Source organism: Pelecanus crispus, chromosome 7 (assembly GCF_030463565.1).
Source record: "Pelecanus crispus isolate bPelCri1 chromosome 7, bPelCri1.pri, whole genome shotgun sequence".
Lineage (NCBI taxonomy): Eukaryota > Metazoa > Chordata > Aves > Pelecaniformes > Pelecanidae > Pelecanus > Pelecanus crispus.
In genome coordinates, this window is record NC_134649.1 from 39,926,867 (window position 1) to 39,950,189 (window position 23,323).

The 23,323-nt window shown below is 42.6% G+C and overlaps 1 protein-coding gene across 10 annotated transcripts in view; it reads left to right on the forward strand.

The window, feature by feature from the left end:
- Positions 1-23,323, forward strand: part of SLC6A6 (solute carrier family 6 member 6) — a 100,247-nt gene extending 76,924 nt beyond the window's left edge. For all 10 annotated transcript variants that reach the window (XM_075713429.1, XM_075713432.1, XM_075713433.1 and 7 more), the window contains 10 exons: positions 3,532-3,664; positions 7,509-7,643; positions 9,570-9,673; positions 9,787-9,911; positions 14,693-14,805; positions 17,520-17,657; positions 18,670-18,772; positions 19,725-19,825; positions 20,537-20,707; positions 22,227-23,323. In XM_075713429.1, coding sequence (XP_075569544.1) covers positions 3,532-3,664; positions 7,509-7,643; positions 9,570-9,673; positions 9,787-9,911; positions 14,693-14,805; positions 17,520-17,657; positions 18,670-18,772; positions 19,725-19,825; positions 20,537-20,707; positions 22,227-22,367 — 1,264 coding nt within the window. In that variant the 3' untranslated portion in view covers positions 22,368-23,323. The remainder of the gene's footprint in view (positions 1-3,531; positions 3,665-7,508; positions 7,644-9,569; positions 9,674-9,786; positions 9,912-14,692; positions 14,806-17,519; positions 17,658-18,669; positions 18,773-19,724; positions 19,826-20,536; positions 20,708-22,226) is intronic.

Genomic DNA, 23,323 nt, shown 5'->3' on the forward strand with positions numbered 1-23,323 from the left:
CAACACTGTTGTTATTAAAGTCACATAGCTTTCACATGGTGCAAGCATTTAGTATCCCCAGTTTTTTTCCCAGCCATGCTACTGTTCTTTATAGTTCTGAAATTAAAAAGAACTTTCAGGTACTTTGCCATCATAGACAATGCCAGCTGCCAGGCAGCCAGCTACCCGTATCAAAAGGACAAGTCAATAAATAGTCTTTAACTGAAGACATCCATCTGCTTTGAGGCACAATTAATTCTGATTTAATTCAGGGGTTTGTGAGTATTTGGTTTCTGAAACCCAATGCCATTTTTATTGTGGGACATTTATGTAGTGTCCTCATCCGTATTGCTTTGTAAAACTAACGCTGCCCAGATATAATTGACCACATTGATGCATTAACCTCTTCGCGTTAAATAACACGTGTCCTTCTCAGCCTGGCTGGACGTATAGTACAGCCTGACATTTCAGTTCATTTGAATTAATGTTCTGTGCAAATCACATGCTTGCTTGAGCAGCAATAAAAGGGGGTTAAGCAAATCTGGCTTTGTATCAGGAGACTTACCTCTTGATATCACATGCTTCAGGTCTTATTTCTGAAGATTTTATTTTAAATTCCAAAACCTTAAAGGCTTACACACGTATTAATACATAAGGGATAAGTGTTATGGGGTAATTACGGTTGAACAAAACCTCCGATTGTCTGGTGCTGGCCAAGTGTCTATAAATATTTGGTAATCAGCAGACTTTATTCGTCCAAATCCCAAGAAAGACCATCACATGCTAATGGCATGTAATCCTGAAGGGAGCAACACAAAAACTAAACAAAATCTAGGGCAGCTGTCTCTGCCTTTGGGGGCAAACTTGAGAGTTTTAAAAATTGTTTCATATCTCCTTCTAAGTTTTCTGGTACAACTGCTTCAGTGTTAGTTATTCTTGTCCATCCAACATGAAAGCATGCTTTGCTGGTATGAAAGGTCCTGTCTGCATTCAGTTGATTAACGAGTTGGAATATTCTGCAAGGATTGCATAACTCTCCTCATTTTATTTTTGTTTATGTTCTAGAGTCAGTTACAGCTCCTGTTACATTTCCATACTGCACATCACTAGGACATACTAGTGCACGAACAAGGTTCAAGAACTCGTGTTTACAACAAACTCAGCCTCAGCCTGTTGTCCCATTGATTATATATGAGTGACAGTTAATGACAGCATCAAGACTGTAAATTAGAATTAGTAATTCCTGCATAAGTGGCATGAAGTTAGTTGAGTGGGCTTGGCTGAATCTAAGCAGCAGTGGGTTGTGTAACAAAACTGAAGAGCTATCAGCACAGCCCGACTTGTGCTCCTTCCTGAACTTGAATTTTCAGGGTATCGCAAATCCAGGTTGAGTGCTTCTGCTGCAAAAATATGTGGGGTTAGATGTCATGAAACAATTTTAATGCTGTGGCTCCCCTGGTAATTCTGAGTGGATTCCTTGAGGTAGTCAGTCTTTGTCAGACGAGATAACTCAGGACGGAGAAAGCCAGCACATCGCTTGCGGCGCTTGCTGCCTCACCATAGAAAAGTAACGTACCTGGCTCTCAGTAACCTACTGGGTTGTCCTCCAGCAATGCTTGAAAGGGTTGCTGGGGCAAACTGTAGGTGAGATGACCATTTGCTTTTAGTTCCCTAATAAAAAGCGAAGAAGCCTTAGCTGAATGCATTCATAGAGCTCCCTACTCCAAAACGCATTTACAGTTAATTATTCATGGCTTCCTGAGAGCTAGCTCTATAGGTTGCCTTTTAAATATGAACTGCCCCTTAGATTAGAAAATTGCCATTTATTTTTAAAAAAGCCACAGAAGGTAGTGGCTGAAGTTTGTTGTCTTATAAATGTATTTTCTTCTTTTGTATACGCACAGCGGGTTTTTCCCTGGTTTATTTAGGCTCAGGTGAACCAGGACTGCAACTTTATGCCAAATATTCATTACCGAGGGGTTTCTTGTAACTGCTGAATAGCTGTGCTGATTAGGGCAGACTTACCCTGTCTGGCGCCGTTACTCCTTTTCCATAACAAAATACACACACGTTCAGAGAGAATAAAGCATTTGGTGTGAGAACACATTCACACAGGTAATCCAAGTGAATTTGGCAAACAGAGACACAAAAACAGATGGATGAGGGTTTGAGTCCTATTAAACTGGTCAATCCAGGGTTTTTATCCAAAAACTAATTGCAAATTTTCCATTGGTGACTTCATTCGCTATTATTTCCTTGGTAGTAGCAATTTAAAAAAAAAAAAAAGTTTTAATTAATTCGGGGGAAAACAAACCACAGTAGTTTGTCTTGCACTGGATCCACACACAAAGCTGCGCACGCACACTTGTGGGCCTGACCCTGGTCCAGCACCCCAGACTCCTGTGGTCTTGGCTCTCCATGACTTAGGTGAAGGAAAGTGCCTGATTATTATAGTTATCTGAAAATAAAATTTAATTAACAATTTGTTAGGTAGCAAGGTTGTTTCTCTAGTCTTGGGGCAAGGCATTTCTGTTGTGATTGAGGTCAAAATTCTCCTTGACTTAAAAAAACCTTGCAGAAGCTCTTCAGAGTTTAGTAGGTTCATTTGTAGAGGAGTTTTAGCTAAGTGAACAGTAAGAAGCCGTTTGTTCTTTCATACATATTTGACAAATGAAGTAAGTATCAGGTATGACGAGGTCTGTCCAATGTGCGAAGACATCGTAGTTTTAAATTGGTATTTAACAATGACCCATGGCAATTACCAAAAGAGAGAAACCTTAATGAATTTTTCTCCTCAGGAACAGAATATTTTGATGGTCGGATATTGCTCCCTTAAGACACAGCTTACGATAGGAATCTCTTTTTATTTATTAACCTAAGTGACAGAATAAAGTTTACCAAATATCTGGAGTTAGCTAAACAAGACCCTGGTGGCGGCAGTGCTGAGGGCGGGCGGCGGTGCGTCCGGGCAGTGTTTGTGTGGGGGGGGCTGCGGGGGGGGAACAGATAATGGCTCCAGCCTTCGTCCTGCAAAGCTGCACGGCATGCTGCTTTCCTGCATTGCTTTTGCCCTGTCCTCTTTGCGGCAGTCTTGCTAATGAACTGAAAAGGAGGAGAAAGACATGGATGCAGGCCAGTTGCAAGTGTCCACGATGGAGCCATGACGTGCAATGATGCCACGTGGCTTCAAAGCCGGGGTTCGTGGCAATGCCAGGGTGAGCTGGTCTTGCATCTTCAAGGGAGCAAATGTGGAAGCCGCAGTGCTTTGAGCATACTTTCTTATCTCATTCTGAGGTGGTCACGGGCTGCTAAAAACAGCTGTGCAATATATTGAACAAAAGAGTCCCACAAACCTAGGGAAGATGTAGGGCTGCAAAGTTCAGCATTGCTCACGTAAGCCATGGTGACTTAGCAAGCAGTGTTCAAAGGACAGGGATCTGCCGATGCATCTGCTGCCCTGCACGCCATTGTATGCTCTCAGCCATCACAACCAGACCCTGCATCAACTGAGCTCCTGCATCTCTCTCCTTTTGTTTCCTTTCAAATATTCAGGCGGAATGTACTGAGCTTGTCATCGGGAATTGAAGACATTGGTATTATCAAGTGGGATCTAGCACTGTGTCTTCTGCTCGTCTGGGTGATATGTTTCTTCTGCATTTGGAAAGGAGTCAAATCCACTGGGAAAGTAAGTGCTCTTTGACCCTTTTGATAATCGGTGCAGTTAGTAGATGTTAGGAATATTACGTAATGCTGTTTTTAAAGATATTCACCATTTCCTTGAAAAATACATATTTTTGCACTGAATAAAAGAGGGACTTGGGTTCAACTGACTTCGGAAAGTCATTGCCAGTGCCCAAAATACCTGTGAGTCAAGTAGCCATTACTGGAATGGCATCAAGATGCAGATACAAGCACGGTTCGAGTACCACTTTGCCTCTCTGAGGACGAGCGTCCCACTGATGCATGTCATGAGCATGGAAGGCCTTAAGCTTGCGATGTGTGGTGCCTTGCACTCTCTGTCCGTGCTTTTGCACCAGCCAAGTTCACTCTCAGTGCCACGGGGTGGATGTTAACATAACTGTGGTAGGGATGTTTTAAGTCAGTGGAAACGGCTGGATGCGTAGCATTTTTGAAATGCCACTCACTTACAGAAGAGCTCTGTGCAGACATAGGAGACTAAACTCTAGGTACTCATTTAGAAGCGTTCTCCTTAACAGAGATCCTTGATAGTTTGTGTTTTTAGTCTCATCGTGTGCTTTTTAGAATCATGTTTTTCTCTAAAGGATAACAGTTAAATCATTCCTCAACCTCATCCTACTCCAGTGCAAGAAACAAATTACAGCAAATCTTGGTGAATCACGTAACAACATGAAGCATGATATTTTTGCCCCTTGCATACAGTTGTGGTTTTAAACCTAGTTTCATGAGAAAAGGCTTTTGAAGCCATTGCATATGTGTGGCTCTTGGCTTTCAAACCTGTTGGTTGAGGCAGCATTTCAAATAAATCTAACAGAGGTCCTGAGATAGTCAGTTCCCACACATTTCTTGTCAACTAGGTGGAAGGGAGCGACCCTGTTAGCATCCCACCTGAGAGAAAGGCCACAATGTGAACCCACCTTTTATCAGCCCCAAGAGAAGTCAGGAGGAGTGAGCAATTGCAAATGCCTCAGCTCTAGAAAAAGCATCATTTAGCAGTTTTACCTTGTTACACACTGCAGAATCAACCAGGAGACAAAACTCCATAGGAGCCCAGGCCTCATTAGTTCCACTGTTGACTAAACTACTTGCTTTACTGTTGTTTCTGTCTTGCTTGCTGTGATATTTATCATGGAGCCTCATTAAAATCATGCTGGTGCCTTACCCTGGATTTCTGCCAGCTTTGCCCCAAAGAATAGCTTCCACACCTCTAGAGCATACCTTGACAAAAATGTTTGCATCTCTGTTCCCTCTGATTGATGTGACCCGATGAGGTGATTGTGTAAGTTTTATAGTAAAGGTGAACGTAATAAATCTCCCGCAGTAGCTGAGTGGAAGCGCACTTTTCTGCAGTACCTTTGGCAAGCCTGGTGTCTGCTCGGTAAAGGTTACAGTAGCTGAGAGATTTTTCCAAGCTCCCTATGGTATACTATTTCAAGCCCCTGTGAAGGTAACAGGTTGAAAACAGGTCTGTTAAAATCAGTTATCTAAAAATTTGTGTTTTCTAGAAATCCAGCAAAATGGTCTCATTTCTAAGACAAGGCAGTTGGTAGGAATTTGCTGCTTCCTCTCTGCAGCATTTGAGCTCATGCGGGTGTGGAGCCAAAGCTCAACAAAACCATTGGAAAGTCTCTGGTTGACTCCATTAACTTTGGGGTCAAACAAAAGTAAACTGTAAGCTCTAATGGAGGACTTGAATTGTTTGAGAAGTCTAGTTTACTTTAGTAGATGGTTGTTTATAGCACTTCTCTGCTTTCCAGCGTGTTAATAGCTCTTCGGAGAGAGGCGGGGGAAAAAAAGTTTTTAAATCTCATAGTAGCGTATTGGACAAATAAACATGAAATCATGAGGAAAAATAATAGTTGTGCTTATGCTTTGGATAATGTGCTTGATCTTAAAAATTCCTCCAGGGTTACGAGAGAATCCTTACCTGCAGCGCAAAGGCCACTTTGATTTTTCATAGGCCTGGCTTATATTAAAAAAAATTAGAAAGCACAGAAACCCCCCTTTTATCCTTCAAGTTTTGGTGAAACAGGCTAATACGTAATATATATCGTCAGTGGAAAATATACATAAAATTCAAGGAGAGAATTAAAAAGGACGTGTATGGAAAGGTTTCCTTTCATTTTATGAAATCAGTCCAGCTCCATGAGTTATTATGGCAATGCAGGCTTTGAGTTTTGCTCGTTATTCTCAGAGGACACACTTAAGAAGAAAAATGGTGCATCCCGGGAGCTTTGCTGTAGTTAAACAAATTCTGGAAAACAAAAATATATTTTAACTCATGGCAGCAAACTGTAATTACCTGGGGGGGATCATGTGACTCCATGAAAAACGCCCTTTCTTGGTGGTGTGGTTTAGCCCCAGCCAGCAACTAAGCACCACGCAGCTGCTCGCTCACTCCCCCTACCCCGATGGGATGGGGGAGAGAATCAGAGGAGTAAGAGTGAGAAACACTCCTGGGTTGAGATAAGAACAGTTTAATAATTGAAATAAAGTAAAATAGTAATGATAAATAACAATATAATAATGAGAATAACAATAATAATATACAAAGCAAGTGATGCACAATGCAATTGCTCACCACCCGCTGACCGATACCCAGACAGTTCCCGAGCAGCAATCGCTGCTCCCCGGCCAACCCCCCCAGTTTATATACTGAGCATGACATCATATGGTATGGAATAGCCCTTTGGTCAGTTTGGATCAACTATTCTGGCTGTGCCCCCTCCCAGCTTCTTGTGCACCTGGCAGAGCATGGGAAGCTGAGAAGTCCTTGACTAGCATAAGCAGTACTCAGCAACAACTAAAAACATCAGTGTGTTATCAACATTCTTCTCCTACTAAATCCAAAACACAGCACTATGCCTGCTACTAGGAAGAAAATTAACTCTATCCCAGCCGAAACCAGGACACTTGGACAGTAGTGATTCTTGACTGTAACACAGCAGTTATATAAAAAATGAGAGAAAGCACTGATGAGCAAAGAAAACAAAATATTAGAGGTCAAAAAGTGTGGGTCTAAAGATAGAACTGTCCAAATGCAAGCTCAATTAACCCTCGTGCTGGAGATTAAAGCAAAGGGCTCTTTCATCAAATGAATGAGAAGATAACGAGAAGAAGTGGGCTGTTATTCAAAGAGACTGGGAATAGAGGTTAAAGATAATGAAGACGTATTCTCAGAAATGGTTGAATAGAGCCTTAGTTTCCAATAATGATGTTGCTGAATAGGCAGCAAGGGCAAGAATGAAGTTATGGGACTGGAAATGACCACTGTTGAGGCTGATGCCAACCTGAAGGGCTTCATGCGTTCAAGGTGATGGGAAGGGAGACACAGGAGCATGGACCAAATTATCTTAATCTCTGAAAAAAGTGCCTTGTGAAATTGCCTGTAGGAGCAGTAGTGAGGCTGCACAGCGAAGTTAGAGGTAGTAGCACAGCTTGCAAAACAGTTTGCAGTTTTAAGTTCAAATAAAGAATGAGGTAATGCTTTAGGCGCCCTCAGCAAGGGAATCTTTTCGGCTTCCCTGGCGAAGGTGTGCTTGTCATGTGATGAGGATAAACAGGGCAAAGGCAGAATTTCTAACAAAAGTCATGAGCTGTGTAAAATCCTGCGTGTTCTCTGCCTGAGTGACGTGACCACTGTCTGGGCGCTCTGGAGGGCTTAATGAACCTGCATTGCCTCCAGGCCTAAAGCAATAAGGTGGTAAAGACCGTTAAGCTACAAGTAGACACAGAAACTGCAGTCGGGTCCTTTTTAGGTATGAGGGGGCTTTGAATTCGTTAGATTTCTCTTGACGTACTTTTTTTTTTTTTTTTTTTTTTGTTGCCAGGTAGTGTACATCACTGCCACATTCCCATTCATCATGCTCCTTGTTCTGCTCATCCGTGGTGTGACCCTGCCTGGAGCTGCAGAAGGCATCAAGTTTTATCTTTATCCTGATATCTCACGGTTAGCTGACCCACAGGTACAGAACAGAGTGGGGAGCGGGACGGTTTCCTACACAAAGGGGGATGGTGGAGGGTGATGGTGGTGATGTAATGGCAATAGATTTTTTTCCCATGGTCTTTAGAGGTCCAAATGTAGTATGAACATTAATACTGGGTTATATTTTCCAGAGATCTGCTTGAGAAGGTCACTGTTACATGTGTTAATGCATCTTTCCATGTGTATGTATGTGCGTGTATGCGTGTGTATTTTTTTTGTGTCAAAGGACTCTGAGGCTGTAGACTCTGTCCCGTTATAGAATCTCAGCTTTCTTGTTGGTAAGGTAAGGGAGATGCATTTTTTTTATGAGGATAGTCTTTAGTTTCAAAGGAGAGACACGTGAGCTTCACAGATGGAACAACAAGCGACAACTGTGAGTACCAGTGTCACTAAGCTCCCACTGCTCAATAGGAGGCGATTGGGAGAGAGGTGAATGAAATAATAGAAGAATGAAAACCCAATGCAAAGGTGGAGAAAAATGCTTTCTGAAGCCCAGGAACTACCATTCACTTAGCCGTGGCTAGGGGAGCTAGGCTTGCTCTTTCTGTATAGGCTGTGATTAGACAAAGATTCCTGCCTGTGCTCACAGAGTGCAAATATGTGACACTTGAGCAGACCAGCATCGTTTCAGTCAATAGTGATCACGTGAGAAATGCAAAAAAAATGCAATACCCCCCCAGAAAAAATAAAACAAGGAATCTTTGAAAATAGCAACATGTTGGTCACAGTGAAAGGGAATAATGTCTGTCTTTGCTATTTCTTTCTAATGAGTATTCGGTTAAAAAAAACCCTCCAATGATAGCTAAATAACTGAAGTAGGAAAGGTGTAATTGAAAGAAACATTTTGGAAATTTGGTTCATTCTCTAGTTTTGCCCTCTTTATCCAAGACACCCTCTTGACAGGAGACATTATATTTTATGAATTAATCTTCTTTAATGGGAGTCTTATCATTTTTATGATCTACTATTAGCCCTAAGCCCAGAGCATCAGCCAGTAATGTAGAAGAGATTCATGCAAGCTGGCAGGCCCCCTCCCATGGTCTAGCAAAAGCGTCATCTCCAAGGAGACACCCGTCAGCAAGGTGCTGGAAAACGATGGTGGGAGGGAGGAGGTAACCAGTCTACAGTCTTACTTCTCACTCAGACTCCTTGGTGGTTTCTGCTGGTGTTAGCAGACTTGCATTAGCAGAAAGAAGTGAACAGGTGGGACTCAATGGATGCATTTTGATAGATTGCTATGTATTTACTAACTGAGAAGTTGATAGCGTACTGTTATTTCACTCTGTATACGTTTTTTTAATGTAATCAGGAGAAAGAATCACGAGACCGAGATCAGATCCATATCTTAAAAAGTGCATTGTATTTTGCTTGTTTTCCCCCCACCCTTATGGCTTTTTATCTTGCATTTGAACAGATACAAAAACAACCAGAAAGCTAGAAAAATAAGCAAACCAAATACACAAACCTGTTTCTCAAGCTTTTCACATCCTCAGTTTAGCGGCTCTGTAGGCTGAATCTACCTGAAATGAGTTACAACAGAAATGAGCAATGTTATAAATATTTCTGCATCTCCTACTGCACTGAAACACATTTATTGTTGCGCCAACAGGAAGGATCAGCTGAATGACTAAGAAACTAGAAATATTGAGCATCTCTGAGGAGAGGATACAGGAACTGTTGAAGAGATGATGTTCTTGTAGGCTCTGTCGCTAACAATTTTCTTTTCCCTATAAAACCCAGACTTGCAAATGTGATGTACTCTTTCCCTCCTTCCCAGATCCTTTAGCTATCACCCTCAATGGAAGCAATTATTTTGTTGATTTTGCATAGTTTGAACTGTGTGTTTGCATTGAGTGTTGCAATGCAACGATGCCGGTAATAACAGTCTTTCTGTCTTTCCCTTTAGGTCTGGATAGATGCAGGAACACAAATCTTCTTCTCATATGCAATCTGCTTAGGAGCAATGACTTCCCTGGGGAGCTACAACAAGTACAAATACAACTGCTATAGGCAAGTTTCCATCCAAGGGGGTTTAGTGTTTTAGCTAAATGATGTAAATAAAGTAGGGACAATGGGTTAATTTTTTTTTAATTAACTTGCTCCATGACATATGTGTGACTTAGGGACTGTTTGCTGCTGGGATGCCTGAACAGTGGTACCAGTTTTGTGTCTGGCTTCGCAATTTTTTCCGTCCTGGGCTTCATGGCACAAGAGCAAGGGGTGAACATTGCTGATGTGGCAGAGTCAGGTACGATGGTATTGGTGGCAGTGGTGGTGGGCACTGCCGCCTAGCGTGTGAGCAAAGTTCTGCAGACTCAATCAGCTAACATCTAAGCAATACAAACAGAACAAGATTTCCCATAATCTCCAGAAAAATAAGCACATTGTTGATTTGGGCTTTCATCTAGAGCAGTGAGGGTTAGCCGGGGTTGTGTTGTTTACTCTGTCTTGATTAACATGGCAGCGAACACATTTCCTAGAGTGTGCTGGTCCATTTGAGTTGAGATTAGAGTTAAGATAACCACTCCATTATCTAGGGTCCAGAATGTCATTGATTCAAAAATTTATTCCATCCTTCTTTTCAGACTACCTTTATTTTCATTCAAATGCAAATAGCCAGTATTTATGTATTTTTCATAGCTTAGTTTTGCTTGCTCACAGTGGAGTGCTGCAGTGGGAATATTACCTTGGCCTTTGAAGGGACATACATGCATATATTCCCAAGTCTCACTGAAAGGCAAGTTGGAGTTGGAGAACTCCATCTCCTGGGTTCTGTGCACCATTTCATCCACAGAAACTGTAGGTGTTGCAGTCCTGCGTTAGTCCTCTGTAGCTTCAGGGTGAGGTTGACAGAACTGCGAGAAGTCCATTTTGAAACTGGATATACACTTAGGTTCCTCCCTTGTTTCAGAAACGTTCTTCCCATTAACGTTCAGCTACGCACTTGCAGCTGAAGAAGGCTAAATCCTCATAGCATGTGAATGTATCTCAGACAAAACAGATGACCTTTTTTTCCTCTGTGCATGTCTTGTCCATGAGGACAGGTGTAACCATGTGTTTTCACGTAGAACAGACAGATTAGATGGGAATTACCATTCAAAAATAATGAGTCAGGCCTCAACAGCCATGAGGCTTAAAGCTGATCAGATTCAAGTAATAACAGTGTCACCTGAGTGCACTTTTGGCATTTCTTTTTGATTTTTTTGAGCAATTCTAATTCAGCTGCACAATATTTGAAAGCTTTCCTCTGCAAACGTGCTATTAAAAGAAAAAGTCAATATTCTGATCACATGGCTCTGGGAGTTAAGTCTTTAAGAAAAATTTCTCACTTCACAAGGGCTAATGAAAAACTAACAACTTTGGTGGCACCACTGGGATTCTTAGGTGGCTGCGATTGGCATGTCTGTCGCAAGTGTAATTAGTTAACAGTCTTGGCCATAATGCTTGTTTTGGTCAGAGGTTGATTGCTTGCTTTGAAAACAGGAAGCAAGGGAATAATCCATTGAATGAATCATAAATAGCCCCCTTTTTTTTTAATATGTAGGTGGATCAGTTCCAAGAGTAGTATTTTTAAGAATTTCCACATTAGGTTTTTATCTTAGCAATATTTATTCTAATTTTTATTATTAAATCTCTGATAAACAGGCAGCTATATTCCTGTTGCTTGACCTTTTTAGAATTAAACAATTTTATAGTAACACTGGATTGTTAAGTAATGTTTAAATACAAATTAACTAACAGGCTTAATGTTTACGTAGCATTTTTTCATCAACAGCTCAAAAAGCATTTTTTTAAAGGAGGAATTTTATAGCTTATTATAGGGACAACGAGGGCACTGATTGGCTTCCAAACTTGTTTTTTTGGGTTTCTTGCATATTTTGTTGTCGATTCCTTCAGGTTTCCTACATTATTTAAATTCAGCCCTAGTCACTAACGGCCAGAGATTGCAACCATCTCACTGTTCAGTGGGTTGCCCGTCATCACTGGCTGGTCTTTGGGTACGTCCGAAGGGACATTTTTACATGACAGTAAACATTACCAAAAATTATCTAAAATTACCCAAACCACTTCCCATGGGTTTCCTCACTGCCTTTCTCAGCAGAGATCAAGCACAGAGCCACTGGAGACCGCTTGGTCCCCCTGGGATGAGCGTCCCAGGACCCCCATGAAGCCATGGGGGAGGCTCTCGATGCCACCGCTGCCCTGCTGCTGCCTTCTCAGCACAGAGGCATTCAGCAGGTGCTTGAGCCTTTTTTTTTTTTTGGCCTTGCCTTTTTTGGTTCCTTATGACGCAAGGTCAGAACAGCTCCCCTGGCGCAGGAAGAAGGTGGACAGAGGCGCTGCTGCTTGGCCGTAGCACCAGGGAGAGGATGTTGTCCACAGGGCCAAGACCTCCTGCTCCCCCCCCCGTCTCTGCCCAGCGCGTTAAGTCCCTCCTGACCTATGCGTGACACCATTTGTTTCCTTGTTTGCCCTCGTGAAGGCCAGGGGGACGTCAACAAATTTGCTGACAGCAGAATGTCATGGCCACATTTTTTTACCTGTGCCAAATTCAGCCGTGGTGCAGTGTTCCTGGGACATCCTTGTCAGCGAGGGGTGGCTCCCGCTTCGAGCACTGGTCACCGCTGCCGGCCTTCACTGGCTTAGACTTACGCAGCAGTTACATTAGACCCCTTTGACTTCCCAGTGAAAGGAGACTTTTAATAAATGGCACTTGATTTTTTTTCAGAAATACTTTTAAAGGGAGAGAGGAAAGCAGTGGAGGCTCAACAAAGCCATAGTGAGTCCTGTCTAATCTGTGCTGCATCTCTGGCTGGAAGAAATACATGACCGCCTGTGCAATTTGTAGCAGTGTTAAAACAGCACAAGATCTGCCTTTTTTTTTTAAGTCCAATTGCAAACAAATTCAGATTAAGCAGGCCTGACTATAGTGCCTTGTCCTTCCTAATGCCTGCCCGGCCTCTGCCTCAGCAGTGCTCTGCTCCCGGGGCACATCTCCAGCCACGCCACAGCACTTCGCCGGCAAGCGGCCAGCGAGTGGGCTGGGATTGTGGCAGTCCTAATTAGCTCTTAGTAGCAGCCACAAGTGCTTCACTTTTGCAAAACACCCTTCAGAGCAACAGAGTTTCAAATTAAATACGATTTTAGATTATTTATGTTCAGCTGAGGGTATGCCAGGAACATTTTCTTCCACGTGGGCTTTTCTCTTTATATTTCAACACTTAGTTTCAAAGGGAAATCAAAGCTAGCACAGGGCTTAGGGCACTTGGTATTAGACTGTATCAGAGTGCAAGGACAGTTTCACTAGCCAAAGCTTACAGAATTGCAGCAAGTTTTGAGGAGAGCAGTTTTACATCTGTCTCATCAATTGCACAGATCAGCTGCAAATGCCATCTGGTAGCAGTTCTCCCTCAGGGAGGTTCTACTATATCTGCTGAATTAGGGGGCAAAAAGCAAAGCCCCCCCAAAATTTGAGACATTCACCAATTTTTTTGGTATCTTTGTCATATAAAATCTTAGTTGTGTTTCATTTTAAATAAAATTAGTTGCTCAATTGTTGGCTAATTTGTATTTATTTGTGTTCAAATATTTTCAGTGACTTAAAGTTTTCTTTAGTTTGAAAAAAGTAATCTTTTTTTACCTCTTTCTCTTGCTTCTTTTTCCATCTTTCTTGTTGGGAAGGAAAAGTGGGAGGTAGGAAGAGCAGTGTTAGAGATTTTTCTGTACAGATCAGAGATAAGATTTCTGTCCCTGCACTGCAGCAGTTTAAAAAAAAATCCTTTTCCTATTGCAAATTACTTGAATCCACTTCAAAATCCTGGAAAATGCTGATTTTTGAGGCTCCTTAAAAAGAAACAAGCAGATGAGCCAGGCATTCCCAGGTTTAATCTGAATTTAAATCTGCCCTCAGAATTTTTTGTCAGCTTCACAAAATTTCTATGGCCACTTTGAGAGCCTGCTGTAAATGCTGGATTGTCAGTGTTCCTGTCTCCCACTTGGAGAGGGCTCTTTCTCTCTCAACAAAAGCTCTCATAAGCGATAGCTGATAGCACCTGGCTCCAGGTGAGAGCACCTTTGGAGATCAGCATGCGAGGGCACTGCACGTATGCTCGGTGTGTGGGTATGAGTGAGATGCCGTCTGATCCACGGCGTAGACGAGACCCAGTCTAGTGATGAGCCCTTGCAAACAAGGCTTTGGTTTCCAGAGTAGAGAAGCCGGGCTCTTAGTCCCAGCCCCCCTGGTGCTCCCAGACTGTTGCAATCCATCCTGCAGTTGGGGCTGATGTTGGTCATATTAGCGTCACTGTGGCAGGTCTGCCTAGGCTGGCTGGATAGGGACAGGTGATGTGCCAGCGTGGGGAGGTGATTTTACACACCAGCAACTCCTAACAGCAGGAAGCATTTTTTTTTCAGGGACCACAGCTGATATAACTAGGAGTAGCCTGATCATTTCAGTGCAGCAGTGAGGGTTTGCAGAAGCAAAGGAGCAGACTCCTGGAGTGCAAACCCCGCTCTAGAGAAGCCATGCTGGGTTTGGAGGTTGCATACAGAGGGAGGCGGTGGTTGCATTAGAAAAGATCCTGGGGATTGTTTGGAGCAGAGTCCCTTCCCTGCATGCAAAAGAGTTTCATCATCATCATCTTCATCGTGACCATGTGGGCTAGCAGTGGGATTCTGTCATTCCCCTGGGTCACCCCTTCTCCCCCAAGCCCCCATACTGTTCTGTGTCCGAGCGGGGCAGGTGTAGGACCACCTCCATTATTGGCATGTTTGAGACAGATGTTAAAACTGGTGATCTGTTAGCAATGGCCTCGGGGGTCTGCCTGTGGTTTCTGCTGTAGTCATGCGTGCTTCGATTTCAGATAAAAGAGCCAAACTGTTTCACTTCTGGTATTTCCAGCCGCGTTTGGATTTATCTGAACGGAACCAGGCATTCCTGCATTTGAGTGTGGCTACCTTTACCAAAAAGCTGGTACTTACTATTTCTCTTCCCTTCCCTTCCCCCTTTCCTATTTTCTCTTTCTCTAGGTCCAGGCCTGGCCTTCATTGCCTACCCAAAAGCTGTGTCCATGATGCCACTGCCCACCTTTTGGGCAATCCTTTTTTTTATTATGCTTCTGTTGCTTGGACTGGATAGCCAGGTTAGTACCATGGGTAAGAGAGGTGTGGCTTATTGTCTCAGTGCTGCTGGCTGAGAAAAGCTGGTTTTACAGGCATGAGTTAAGAAGACAGTACCTCTAATGCTGCTTAAGAGGAATTCATCCGGGTTGCTTTTTAGTGCAGGGGCTGCGTTTGATGAATCTCTTGGTTGACAGTCAGTTTGATGAATCTCTTGGTTGACAGTCAGTATGATGTTGCTCAGTAAGTCTTTGTCATCAGGAGTTAATGGAGTCCACAAGAATAGGGCAGTACTCCCTAACCTAAATATCAGTCCCAGTGTGGCCACAGAATACCACCGTTTTGGTCATGGTGCAGTATTTTCCTACTTTGGAGAAGAGCTTAATCATTTTAAAACGTAAAAGACTACAGCAGTCTCTTCCACAGAGTACTTTGTGCCATTGCGATCACCTGCAGTGTGTATACACCATCATTAAAACACTTTGTAAGAATTAGTACCTACTAGGAATACAGGCTTTGATAGTTGCCAAGTGCCAAAAAAGAAAAGTGAAGCCATTGTGAGGCACAAAAAGCACAAAATGTTTTGTACAATGTATCCAGGGTGGCTTCATAAACAGTCAGAGGACAAAGCCACAGCCTTTTTCGGTGGCCTTAGGCTTGGAACTGCTGAGCAGCTTGGGATTCTGCTGACTTTCACGTCACCAGTGCACATTCAGTTCCTCCAAACAGGCCAAAAAGCGTCTCGGGTTCCAGCTGTACTAATTTTATAGCACACACTGCTATTAATTAGTGAGCATGAAAAAATGAAAAAGTTCAGTCCAAGAAGTTAGGTTATTTTTCCCAGAGGTTGCTTATAGGAATGTTGGACTAAATACTGCCAAAGAACCTATAAATCATTTCTAGATAGTCCACTTACAAGGAAACATGGGTGACCAGGGATTATGCAGTATGTACACATTCAAAATTGCCAAAGTTTTCACAGCAGCAGGCAGCTTTCTGCACTCAAATGGAAAGTCAATAAGATTATAAAACCCAATTGGTAAGGATGAAACGTTCACTTAGCCTAAATGCTCTCTTCTATGAGGAGAGATCTGTAAATGGATTTTTACCCAGTTGTTGTGTACTTAATCTCTTACATTTTTTATATTCCATTTGCCCTAAATTGCTCTTTACGGCTTAATCTTTGAACTCTAGTGAGCAACTTTCAATCATTCCAAAGCAAATGTAAAAGTGCCCAATGCCATGGTTCAACAGCCCTGTGCTTATGCAAATTGGAAGCTGTCTAGTAATTTTAAAAAGCTCCTCACTGTGTAGAATGATTAAAACTAATTGGAGCGCTTAATTTCTCTCCTCCACCCTTCTGGTTTTTTGGAGTGCAGTCAAGTAGGTTTCTGGAATGCTGGAGCAGTTTAAGATCAAATCAGCCCAAAGGAAAGGGCTGCATTTAAGAAGAAAACCAGTTTTACCGCAGTCAAAGTAACAAGACAGGAGGCAACAAAATCTGGTTGACTGTTTGCAGGACGGTCTGTATTTCCAAAATGGAGCTTCAGCTCATGGTCAAAGAGGGTAGAGTTGTTGTAGGGCACTTCTGGGCACTGTAAGAGCAATATGTATACTGCATAGGAAAAGGTAGCTTTTACTGAAATAATGCTATTTCATAGACTCCCTGTGATAACTCATTAGTTTACAAGATGATGTATCCACTTAAAGTGAAGATCTTTTCTACAGAGGCAGCCTTGGTTCTCCACGGTATCCTCATGTCTTCGGTGATCTTTGCGCTTTTGTACTTTGCCAGGCTGAAAGCACAGATCAGCTGAATGAGCCCTTCTTTGGATTTGTTTGGGTGCAGTTCAGTAGTTGCTTTTCTCCGTGGGTGAAATGCATCCGGTTTTTGATTAACTTTAAACTTCTATTCAAATCCAGTTTGGGTTATTTGGTTAGCTCAAGTTACATATCTTGTATGTAGTTTTTCCATGGCAAGTAAGTACAAATACAGTTATGAAGCTAGATAAAGTAAGATTTTTAGCTCTTCTATTCAGAGCTTCGTTTTTGGTTTACACATGCAAACAGTTTACCGAATCTTTGTATGGGGACTGTATCAACAGCTCCATTATTGCTGCAGAAGTACCTCAGAGCCTCAGTCAGAGGTACTCTGCTCACAGTTCGGAAAAGACAAGTTCAGTCAAGGAGTGCTGCTATTTCACATCAAAGTCTGCTTTCCCTTGGCTGGATTTTCACTGGCAGACCCAAAAGTAGAATTATATCCAATTGTGGAATTAACCTAACTAGTATCCGTGAGGTTTTCTGGCACATCAAAAAAAGGTTGGGAGGTACTCTCCTAGCTTAGGCTAGTGTTTTCTCTCTCTGCCTCTTTTTTAGCATACATCTTGTATTCATCTGGAACAGCTACAACATAAAAGCCACATAAGTGCCTTCCTGTCATCAAATTAGTTCCTTTATCCTTGCGGCTTGCATTTACAGAGCCCCTTTGGTAGTTCATAAGGCTGCTAGGAAATGAACGGCAATTCTGAAAGCTTGTTCCAACCTGAAAACTACCCCCACACTTCAGCCCCTGGGTTACAAAGGAATGGCTTCCAATTTATTTATTCAGAGCAGTATTTTGCCACAGACTACAGTCAGGGTGTTGCTGTGGAGCCTTTGTTCAAGTATGAGCCTGGATAAAATGCATGGTGGGTAATTTTCAAGTCCTTTTTTTGTTGTTGTTTTTCCGCTTTAGTTTGTTGAAGTTGAAGGACAGATCACGTCATTAGTTGATCTGCACCCATCCTTCCTAAGGAAGGGTTACCGACGGGAAATCTTCATCGCTATAGTATGTTTCCTTAGCTATCTTCTGGGACTAACTATGGTGACTGAGGTAAGTAGCAGTGGTACTGGAAATTGCCACCTTTTTAAGCCATTTTTTAGACCAATTTTAGCTATGAGTGAGACTGCATGGAATTAGCCACTCAGAGGAGCATCTTTCATCCCTAGATCTGAAAGCATTTTGAAAGGGAGCTATATATTCCCCCCTTTTCAATCCGATCTCGGGTACTAATCAACATGGGTATGAATGTTAACATCTGGCTCCAAGTGATGAAACACATTGGGAACCTTCAGCAGAGCAGATTAAGAATCCATCCAGTACATGCAGGGAAAGAGATTTTTATCTTAGTTACACAGATTTGAATCAATTAAATACTCCTGGATTTATTCTAGTATAAACAAGATGGGAATATTTTCCAGCGGCTGCACTGTTGTGATCCCTATCTCCAAAATAAAATCCAAGCCAGATTTTAAAAACAACTGGAAGAGCGTGACTGTGGGAATTAAAATAGCACCTGCAACAGAGGTGCCTAACAAACAGTTTTTCAAGTAAAAGTGCAAGTATATACAGTTCAGTGTAGTGAGAGCAAAGAGTCAAACAGCACAGTATAAATAAAGAGAGTTAGAAAGAAAAAATGAACTGTTCTCATTAAAAAAGTCCTTCCACTCAATTCATAAATGAAGGCCCTCCTGATGAACTGACTTCCATTTTTAGTATTTTGGAGGCATTAATGTTAGGAGACAACCTGTTATTTCTTTACATCATTTGTTTCTATAAATGCCCATCCTAAAATAGTTTTAAGAAGGAAAGATTTAAGTGTCTCAGTAGATTATACTAAGTGGCTTAATTTTGTTTAATCGTTGACTTGTTTGGATGCATGTAGTAAACATGCATGTTCCCTGGGGAAGGTAATGCCAAATATTTACCTTACCTACTTGCTTGATATTTCTTCTTGTTAGACAGCAATCATTAAGATATGTTGGTAGATGTTACTGGGAGCTGAGCCTGAAGTATTCAGGTTTTTTCCTGTTGGATCTTAATGCATTGTGTCTCTCTTTTACAGGGTGGCATGTATGTTTTTCAACTCTTTGACTACTATGCAGCTAGTGGTGTATGCCTTTTGTGGGTTGCATTCTTTGAATGTATTGCTGTAGCCTGGGTTTATGGTAAGTGAGAATCCTTTAATCTGATACCTTTTGATGAGTCAGTGACAATTTTGCTAGCCAAACCTTTAGTCATCAGCCACCCCCAGAATCTTCTTCCCAGCAACAGACATATGCCATTAATATAAATTTGCACTGACCTCTTGGAGACAAATTTGCATCTGGGATGAAGCCAACCTCCAGTGTTTTTCCACACAAAAATGAGTATTTTTCCAGTGCTAATTAATAAAGACACAATTAAGCATTTACATGTGTTAAGTTTAGAGATGAGAGTTGAAAGTTTGGCCAGCCGTGAAAATTTCTGTTTGTCTCTCAGAGAATTTCCTTTCAAAGCTGCAATGTCTGCAAGGAGCAAGCCAACCAAATAGGAAATACAAAAAGAAAGCTGACAGAAGGTGTATTCTGTCCCATTATTTTTAGGCGATGCTGAGTACCAAGGTCTGACAGTAGCCTGTGTCAGTAGCACTGACAGTGCCTGAGACAGTAGCTGAGGAATGATCAGATGTCTGCTGCTTAGGACTGGTCATTCCCTTGATTCATCTCCTTAGAAAAGCAAAACAAACAAAGCCTTCATTTTCAATCCGTCAAACCTCTGTAGAAGCAGGGTGTACCATTTGCTGTTGTGTCCTTCCCATGGTGATCCCCTGACAAGATCAGTGAGAGTCTGGGGAGAGGAGTGGGTAGGAGGGATTAGCATTCGCTCCTGCATCGAAATAATGAGGGGTGTGTAGGATGAGAGTGCCCCAACCTTTGAGCTTCTCAAGGAGAAAATCATCTTGAACTTCACAGCCCTGGGAAGCATTTGAACACTACAATATTGTTTCTGGAAAACAGTTCCCCTCATCTTCCCTTTAAATACCCCTTGTGGAGGTCTAGGAAAGCAGCTACAATCCTACAGTCCTTACATGGCTTTTATAGGCTCGATTCTGATAAATGCACTCACTGTCTGATGCAGGCGCTGATAATATTTATGATGCCATTGAGGATATGATCGGATACAGACCTGGTCCCTGGATGAAATGGAGCTGGATTGTGATAACACCAGTTCTTTGCGTGGTGAGTACAGGCTTGCGCTCTTTCACGTCTTCCATGTAGCAGCTCTGAGCCGCATCTTACTGCTTCTCTTCAAGTGAATGCTGTTGCATTCAGAGACCAATTTGCAAAGAGCTGCTGGAGGCTTGAACATACCCCTCAAAGACATCATCTTCTCAGATGTTAGCTGTTAATGTGACAGCTCTCTGCTGTGCCTGCGCAAATTGCAGTTGTCTACATCTGAGTGGTTGTTTTCTTAGGATTGGCAAAATACTACATTCATGTTACAGAAAACTCACTCTCCAAAGAGCAGTCCCTACTTCAAGTGATAGGACTACTAGGCCATTTTGACAAAAAGGCTTGAGCAGTCTGAGGCAGACACTCAGCTTGAAGTATTTAATTTGCTGGGAAGAGCACCCCAGTGAGCTCCTTGCAATGTACAGCAAGTATTGGAGCCCTGAAAAAGAACAGGCGATGTACTGCAGCTGTTCAGCACCATTGCTTAACACTGTATTGTCAAGCAACAGTTTACCTATAAGCAGATGCTCTTTCAATAATTTAAATGGCAGAATAATTGCCCCATCCATTTAAAATATATATGGTATCCATCAACTCTGCCTGTCACTGCCTGTCTTCCGTAGGGAAGTGCTACCACTGGTGGCAGTGGTAGCACCAGAGCCATACTGCTTTCAGCATTTTTTGAGCCTCACTTTGTTTTTCCTTTCTCATCCACAGGGGTGCTTTATCTTTTCTTTGGCCAAGTACAAACCACTGACCTACAACAAGGTCTACACATACCCAGACTGGGCAATTGGCCTGGGCTGGGTTCTTGCCCTTTCCTCCATGATCTGCATCCCTATGGTGATGGTCATCCGCATCATACAGTCAGATGGGTCACTCATTGAGGTAAGAGCAACTGGTGGTCTGTCTAGAGGAGAAAGGGAGCTTTAACTTGCTGTGTTTTATACAGAATAAGCACAATGCTTGGAAAACTGCCACCTTGTCCAGGTAGGGCAAAGTTGGGTGCCTCTCCTGCAGTGAATGTAAATAAGAGTGTTAAAGATCAGCTGTCCTTTGGGCAAACAGCAGAAACAGAACAAACACAAAGCCTTCTGTCCTCAGACAAACACCAGGTGATTTTACTTGCATCTCACTTCTGCAATTTCTGGCTTGGCAAATCATTGCCTCTGTGTGCAGACAGGTACTCAAGGACTGGGGTGCTTCCCAGTGCCAGATCCCTCTTCTCCAGCCCACGGGGACAAGGAAGCACCATCCTACAAATTACTGAGAAAACGAGAGAGAGAGAGAGAGAGAGAGAGAGAGACCTGGGTCAAACCTAGCTGTCTTAGAGCTCACTGAATTTCAGGGAATTTTGGATCCACCTGTGGATTGTGTGGCTCTCAGGCATGGCTTTCACTGAGGGACTGAATAAAAGTCAAACCCTCCTGCCAGTGGGCTCTGCTTTTTAGCTTTTTAAATTTTTTTTTTAAATTCCTAATGAATCAAATCAAAACACTGGATCCAGATTGCCCTGATCTTTGGAAAACTTTGGGTCAGATTCAGACTTGACAGTGCAGATTCTCTCAAGTTTGGATTTGCAGGCAATCTCTTGCCCTTCGCAGTTCAGCACAGGTTCCCCTGGTTTGTTTTTCTTCCAGTGGAAAGTTTTTAGAGACTGTGTGAGCACGAAACTTAGCAATTCTAAGGTTTCAGATTAGTTTTGTTTTTGCCTAATGAGATGGTCTTAAATGCAGCCCAGGGTATTCTTGGAGGAGAAAGTGGGACACTTCGCATTAGGAAAAAAGAGAGAATAGAATTAAAAAAGAACATTTCCCAGAGCAGAAACGCTTGCATTTGTTTTCCTCCAAGTGCTAATGGTCTTTTTCAGTTGTGGCCAGAGCATTTTCATGAGTGTTTATTTTCCTGCCTACATTGTCTCCATCTATTGAGAGACAAGTCTAAAAGTAGCCAAAACACTCCTCAAAGACCATGTTAGGAAAGGAAAGAGAGTTAGCACTGGTCAGATGCCATTTAGCTCTTCCTTTGTGAACTGAGATGTAGGAGAGAAGTTGCCACTTGGCATGAACGGCTTGGCTAAAAGGCAGAGCTGTTTCTAAATGAGGAAGGAGAACGCAGATAATTTGAGCAGCAGCTGCAGCACTGAAATCCCAGCGTGCAGGATGCTGGATAACGCTGTGAATGCCCTCTCACGTCTGACTTGCCTGCGTCAAATCAGGCTCTGCAGCTGAGAACAAGTTGAACATCGTGCTCTGCAGCCCAGGTCCCCACATCCTCGCAGAGCCACACGGCATACGCATCTCTCTGGCCACCATCCCCATCCTCGGATTGCCACATCCTCCATCCTGCACATGGAGACGCAGGGGCCACTTGGTCTCCTCACCTTTGCTTTTCTTCTTTCTTTCAGAGGATAAAAGCAGTGGCTGCCCCCAAGGAAGTGAATCGGTGGTCCAAAGAAACGGAGAGTGGCACCCCCTTCTGCCCCAATGGAACTTCGAATGGCGGATTGATCAAGCCAACTCATATCATTGTGGAAACCATGATGTGAGCTCTCTCTGTGAGAGGATAAACCTGCTTTAACTGCCGTTTACTAACCATAGATTCTCATAGGACCAGGTTTACAGAGCTTTATATTTGCACTAGGATTTATTTTTATTTCTCACAGAGAAAGTTATTTTTTGTGTGTGTTTTTTTTTTAATATTTTGTAAGGTAATCACAGCAGATGTCTCTCTATAGAGGGAGAACTTTCATATCAGACTAGACATATTACAGGAATTTACTATTACTGGGGTTTTTTAAATATATGTATCTTTATCTCTAAATATTATACACCTTACCACTTGAATTGATTGTCTTGCCAGCAATACATTCAAGTCTCAGAAAGCAATTCTAGGTGCTGGTATGGTTGGGAGCAGGGTAACCTACAGAACACACAAAAGGAGCTCTGTTGGGAGATATGATTAAAAAACAGACACTGTTTCAAGAGACCTTTCAAAGGTGTAGTATTTCCACCCTCTGGTTCAATTGTGGTAAACGACAGGCTTCAGGGTCGCGTTAGGGGAAGAGTACAGTTGTGTTTAGCACAATACCTGAATAAAGATACAGCTGGGCAGCTGGAGCAGACACTTTGCGAGGGAGGCAGAGAAATTGGGTGTGAAAAGCCTTGTGGCTGTCCCTCCCAAGCACGGTGCTGGGACCCTGTCACATAGACAGGAGGAGGACTTTAGGAAGGCGTTTGCAGGAGTTGGCATGGTTTGCTCTTTTTTTTTTTTTTTCCTTTTCTTTTTCTTAGGTTTTGGGTTGTTTTTTTACTTAAATGAAATGCCTGCTGTTTGTGTGTGAGCAGGGAGGTTGAGTACCTGCTCCTGAGTTTTCTAGCAAAGCGTATTTTAGTATGGTGGCAGTGGTGTAAACTTGAATTCTGCAAACTGAGAGGGGCAGCCTGTCCCTGGGGCAGCAGGGGCGAGTGCCCGAGTGCCCAGGAGCTGAGAGGGGAAAAGCAG